The sequence below is a fragment of the Trypanosoma cruzi genome, genomic scaffold, assembly GCF_000209065.1.
Source record: "Trypanosoma cruzi strain CL Brener 1047053517051 genomic scaffold, whole genome shotgun sequence".
Taxonomy (NCBI): Eukaryota; Euglenozoa; class Kinetoplastea; order Trypanosomatida; family Trypanosomatidae; genus Trypanosoma; species Trypanosoma cruzi.
Window position 1 is genome coordinate 2,019 of NW_001849392.1, and position 5,811 is coordinate 7,829.

Below are 5,811 nucleotides of genomic sequence, written 5' to 3' on the forward strand. Positions count from 1 at the left end.
ACGACGACCACTACACAAGCACCAACTGCGACCACCACTACCACGGAGGCGCCAAGCATTACGACTACAGAGGCGCCAACTACGAGGACCACCCGCGCACCGCCACTTCTTCGCAAAATTGACGGCAGTCCCAGCAGCCCTGCGTGGGTTTATGCCCCGCTGGTGCTCGCGGTGTCCGTGCTGGCTTACAGCAGTCTGTGCTGAGGGGAAGTGTGGGCTGTGAGTGCCGGCACACAACTGCAGTGATTGGTGCTCCTCTTTATTAATCCGAAATACCATGTAATATAAAATGGTGATTGTTTTTTGCTTTTTTTGCTTCTGCTGCCGTGCTGTGTGCTCTGCGTTGTTCCCACATCCGTCACGTTGGACGCATCAGACACACTCATATGCATGCGCACTTGGGCCTTGTGTTTTTTTTTAATCTTCTTTTTTCATTTATTGTTTAACTCTTGTTTTGCGGGACTGTGTGCGTGTTTTGGTTTGGTACTGATTCCATCTGCGTGATGTTTTGTGCGCTGCTGCTGCTGCTGCCGTTTGTTTTTGTGCGGTGGCTGTGTGTGGTGTAGCGGCCTTGTTTCTTTTTGCTCTCCCATGCTCTTGCAGGGCGGCTCCACAGTGTTAGGTGGCTCTACTGGATGTGATGATTTAGCATATTCGTTGCGTTCTACTGCTGCTTATGATGATATGCTGCTTTTATTGTTTTTGTGCGACGGAGTGTTTGGTGCCGTTGGCGGCCCCGGGGGGAAGGAGAGGACGAAGAAATCAATGAGCGAACAACAGGCTTTCTTATCACCTGCGGCGTGGTTTTTGGTGTGTTTTTCTCTTTAAGCTGCGTGCGAGTGGAATAAAATAAAATTAGTGACTGCGCGACGTGGCGGTCTCTTTGCCGCGCGGCACCACCGGCGTAGGGCTTGGGGCCGGGTTCGGCGCACGGGAGGACAAACGCCTTGGATTTCTGCTACCGCGCAAGCTGCAGCCCTTTGGCGGTGAGAGCAGCATTGTGCCGAAGTACGACGAGAATGGCATGCCAATTGAGGCGGGACTTACGAAAGAGCAGCTGCTGAAGAAGCGCCTGGCGTACATGAAGAGCTTTGGGGGGACCACGATGAGTCACCGGGAGCACTTTCTTCTGGTTGACCTGGATTTTGAGAGGGACGCCATGATCTTTGGCAACACACGCGAAGAGTTTGAGAAGAATGTTACGAGCTTGAAGGAAGTCATTAGCAAATACACCAGGTGGGAGCGCACCGACAATTTCTACTACTACGGCATTATTGCGCTGAAGGCTCTCACGGCATGGGTGCTGATGGAGTGCGTGCAGCAGCACTACGAACTGAAACTGCTTGCGGGGCACTACGAAGACTTTGTGGAGGCAATGGAGGAGACAGTGAGCGGACTTGAGGAGAACCTCCAGCGCGACATGCGGAGGGCGCGGGAGGAGCTGCAGTCCCACCGGCCCGATTTTCGACCGCTCGTGGAGGCCGTTCGACGTGAGAAGCGTCGGCTGCTTGATGCCAAGGCAAGGCGGATGGCTGGGCCAGATGTGTCTACTGTGAGCAACAGGAACTGCAATGGCAAGAGCCATTTGCCCGGCGAAGATGTTCCTGCCGTTGGGATTGAGGAGGCCCTGGGAGCGCACGACGCAGAGGGAAAACAGGGACGGCAGCCACCCCTACTGGCACAAGAGCAGCTGCAGACGCAGCAGCGCCCGGCAGTGGTGCCCCTGACAGCAAACAGCGGAGTGAAGGACCAACATCCGATGGACACCACGCACGAAGAGCTGTATTTGACGACACTGCGGGAACAGGAGGCACAACACGAGATGCGGCGCCTGCAGGAGGCTGCAGCGAGCAGCAGAGCATCGTACAGCGTCTTTGGCACTCTTTGGAGGAAGTTGGGCGGGACTGGGGTTGACAGTGTTCTCGTGACGCCTCTACAGCAAGAGGACTTTGCTCGTCTTTCTTACGCTGCAAGCCCCACGAGTATCGAGACACTGCGCGCGATACGCCGTATTCTTTTACCACGAAGTGAAGATCACATCCAGGTTGTGCGGGAGGAGATGCTGGAGTACAAGCAGCAGAAGGAATCTAAACATGTACACCCCGAGTGAGGCATCCTTCTTTTTTTCTTGCTTCTTCACGTATTGTCTCTGGCCTCCTTTTTTTCCTTGTGAAAAAGGGACACACAAAACGCGCTCGTATTTGCTTAAGCCACGAATCTTGGCTCTTTTCTCCAGAATCATTGTGGAGTGTGGTTCTTCTCTGTGTTTCTTTTTTATTGCTTCTCCTTTGTTGCTTTTATTCTTCAAGACGCCTTCGGAGCAGGAACAGCAACCGGATCGATAATATGGGTATCCCCCATTGAGGACGATGAGGATGAGGCGGTGAGTAGTGGTGTGGGCTCTGCCGGGCGAAGTGAGGCTGGAAGAGATAACCGCGAGCTGCAGGAGGTCATGCGGGGCGCCCCACTCCTCGTCGAGTCCCGACGCCTCATTCTGCGGGATGTGATGGACCGTCTCGGTGAGTTAAAAGACGAGCAGTCCATGACAATGGGCAACATCATGGCCTCACTGAAGGAAGAAATGCGAAAGGAGATGTGCCGAAATCTTAATGGCGCGGCTGACGGGAGAGTGGGACCTGAAGGCGGCAGTAGAGGCGAGGCGGTGCGCCGATTGAAGGGATTTGACCAAAATTACGTGCAGCGCGGTGAGGTGGTAGCGACGCTGCAGGAAAAGGCGGATCGTGCCACGGTGGCGCAGAAGGCCGACGAGGTGTATGTGCACGACCTGGAGAAGCGACTATTGGAACGCATAGAGGATTTGGAGGAGCGCATGACGATCTACGAGGCGGAGCGCACGGAGTTTCGTCGCATTCTGCGCTCCCTGGTGGATGTGCACCGCCGCGGCGAAGATGTACACAACAGCGACAGTCACCGTGACAGGGACGCTGCCAACAACGGCCGCGATGACGGCGCCACTCGGAGAGCGAGGGCACTGCCTAACTTTGTGGTGCTTGACGAGGCCATTGAGCCACAGCGTGCGCGGGAGTGCGAATCTTTGGCTGCCGAAGAACCCCGTGCACCGAGACGCGCTAGGCAGAGAAACAACCTGATGACTTCCCGGGCATCGGCGAGAGAACAGGAAAAAAATCAATCTCCGTGCGGCGTGGCGGAAAGAAAAGTGGAAATGGGAGGAAAAGCTGTTGGTCTGACGGCGAATCAAGAGGCTTACGCGAACTACGTGACGAATGAGCTAAATCGCCGCGTTGTGGAGAGCCTCCCACCGCTACCTTACGAGCGTGGGCGTTGAGAGTAGGCACTGCTTTGCGCCCTTTATTTTGCCTCTATTTTATGTACAATTTTGAACTGTTGGGAGGTCCTGCCCATTTCTTGCTTTGTTGCCATTGCTTTTTTTTTTTTTTTTTTTTTTGGGTGACTGTGTTCTGAGAGGTTTTTGTTTTGTATTTATTTTCATTTTTGCTCTTCTTTGATCTTTTCCTCAGTGGCTCTGTTTTTAGGGAACGCTCCCTCACAATTTGCAACCAATCTTTTTTTTTTGCTTTGAAAGATGTTTTTTGCGTTATTTCTTTTGTTGCTGTGCGGCCCCGTGTCACGCGCCGCGGGCCAGGTGGATGTGCATGTGGCTAACCTTACCGTTATGGCCACCGGGTGGCCACAGACCACCGCTGAGTTGTCGCCATTTACGGCGGCTGTCACTTCCGTTGTGTGTGGCCCACTGGACACCACCGCCTCCACTGGCACGGCAATTCCGTGTGGTGGCTTTCTGGCACCGGTTTCAGAAGGCCATCTTTCCGTGCAGATGTATGCCGAGACTGTTTCTCTGGGAGACGCGCTTCGGGTGCGTCGTGCCTTTGGGGGCTGGGTGGAAGATGATGCTTCCGCCATGCTGGAGGCTCTTACGGTGGCCGTCTCAGCAGTTGCACTGAAACCCTTGTCGTCGCTGTTGAAAGTTACAGGGGTTTACACGGTGCCGTGCCGCAGCAATGATATCTCTGAGGTCCTCCCAGTGTGTGCCTCCACACGCAACTGCCTGACGTCCATTATTGTAGATGATTTTGGCGGGAGTGTGAGCAATGTTTTTTGCAGCTATGTCCCCACCCCATGCGAATTCTACATAACGGCCGAAGCAATCTCCTCAAACCAGGTAATGGTGAATATTAGCAGTCTTCCGAATACTCTCGAGCTGGCCCTTTTTTTCACAGATCAGGTGCGCCGCTCTGCTCTGCATGCCAGTCGTATTCAGCTCTACTCGGATGGTCAATTTGTACAGCTTTACGCTTCTAACGAAAAGATGGCGTACGAAAAGGATATCAAGGCGGTACCGGTCTGCGCTGTCGAGACTGCGCTGTGGATGCTGTCCTTTATTGCCATTATTCCTATACTGTTTCTCCTATTCAGTTATCTTTGGTGCATGGGCCGCCATCACGCGAAGAAGGTGGAGCGAAGGGCCATCGTTGAGGATGAGTTGCGAGCTCAGGAAATGGCGGAATCTCAAGGAGCGACGGCTGGTCAGCTCCGTGCACAGCAATTAATGGCTCACAATACCGGATACCCTCAAGAAAATGCCACGAGTCAGACGCCGCCACATGAACAGCAGGAGGGAATGCAGGGTGAATACGGCCAGTTTTCCACGGCAGAGAACTTTGAGTATCCGCAGGAGTACGCTGCTGACCAGCGGCAAGAAGGAGAAGGGCTATATGACGGTTATTATCATCAGGTGTACAATGGAGAGGATGACGCCGCAGTTGTTGACGAGTACGTGGAACCCAGTCTTGTAGGTGCTGAGAACGACGAGGGGATGCAGGCTGATGAAAATCCGAGCCATGGTGGTCACGCTGCTCACTTTTGAAGAGAAATTCAGGGGAGTAGAGAAGGAGGGGCAGGAAGTGATTTAGTTGGGGAACGTCATTGTTGCTTGACTGCGCTTTTATCCACGCTGCCTCCGCATGTTGAGTCCACTCCTTTTGTTGCTTTGTTAGACGATTGTCACGAGGGGCGTGTGTGGCGGTGCGCTGTCAGGCCCTTTCCGTTAATCTGCCGGCTCATCGATGCCGCCTTTCTTTTGTTGTTTTTTGCTGTTTCTTTTCATCCCCTGATCTGCTGTTTTGTGTTCCGTTTCTTTGCACTTCACAAGGCACGCAACTGGAGTAGAAGTAAATAATAAAAAAGACACCAACAACACAACGAAGCAGTGATTTCAAACAAAAATTCTCTCACAAGGTACAATAATGTCAGACGGGCAGCCAGAATGGACCAACGCGGCGGCGACAGCGCTGCAAGATGCAGTGGCTCTCGCGCGCAAGCACAGTAATGGCTTTTTGGACCCCGTCCATCTGGCGTGCGCGCTGTTCAAGGATGAGAACGGTCTCCCCTCGCGTGTGCTGAAGAAAGTTGGAGCGGGAATCGTGATGGACGCCCTAATGGCCCGCGTGGAGGCAATTCCCACACAAAGCCCTGCACCGACGCAGCCGCATCCTAACTCCGACATGACGCGTGTACTAAACACCGCGGAGCAGAAGCGGGTTGCGTTTGGCGATACCCTTTTGGCCGTCGACCACCTTCTCCTTGCGCTGTACGAGAGCAAGGACACCAATTCCATCCTGAAGGCGGCTGGTGCCGACAGTAAGATCGTTGAGAAGGCCCTGAAGGAGCTTCGCAAGGGGAAGAAAATTACCTCAGAGTTCCAGGATCAGAACTACGATGCATTGTCCAAGTACGCGATCGACATGTGTCGACAGGCGGGAGGATGGCAAGCTGGACCCACTTATTGGACGTGCCGACGAGGTATTACGC

The 5,811-nt window shown here is 53.7% G+C and overlaps 3 protein-coding genes and 2 pseudogenes across 3 annotated transcripts, besides 2 other annotated features; all 5 read left to right on the forward strand.

Moving 5' to 3' along the window:
- Tc00.1047053511107.5 (mucin TcMUCII, putative) lies at nt 1-204 on the forward strand (the record flags this gene model as incomplete). Its single annotated transcript, XM_799292.1, has 1 exon — nt 1-204. A coding segment is annotated over one exon (204 nt), but the record flags the coding sequence as incomplete, so codon positions are not given.
- Nucleotides 1-5,811: a sequence feature (heterozygous, Esmeraldo-like haplotype).
- Nucleotides 863-2,110, forward strand: Tc00.1047053511107.10 (annotated as a pseudogene).
- Tc00.1047053511107.20 lies at nt 2,348-3,307 on the forward strand (annotated as a pseudogene).
- Nucleotides 3,406-3,427: a microsatellite.
- Tc00.1047053511107.30 (hypothetical protein, conserved) lies at nt 3,566-4,867 on the forward strand (the record flags this gene model as incomplete). The annotated part of the gene is made up of 1 exon (XM_799291.1): nt 3,566-4,867. One exon carries the CDS (start codon nt 3,566-3,568, stop codon nt 4,865-4,867), a length of 1,302 nt encoding a protein of 433 aa, XP_804384.1.
- Tc00.1047053511107.41 (ATP-dependent Clp protease subunit heat shock protein 100 (HSP100), putative) lies at nt 5,247-5,811 on the forward strand (the record flags this gene model as incomplete). Its single annotated transcript, XM_799293.1, has 1 exon — nt 5,247-5,811. A coding segment is annotated over one exon (565 nt), but the record flags the coding sequence as incomplete, so codon positions are not given.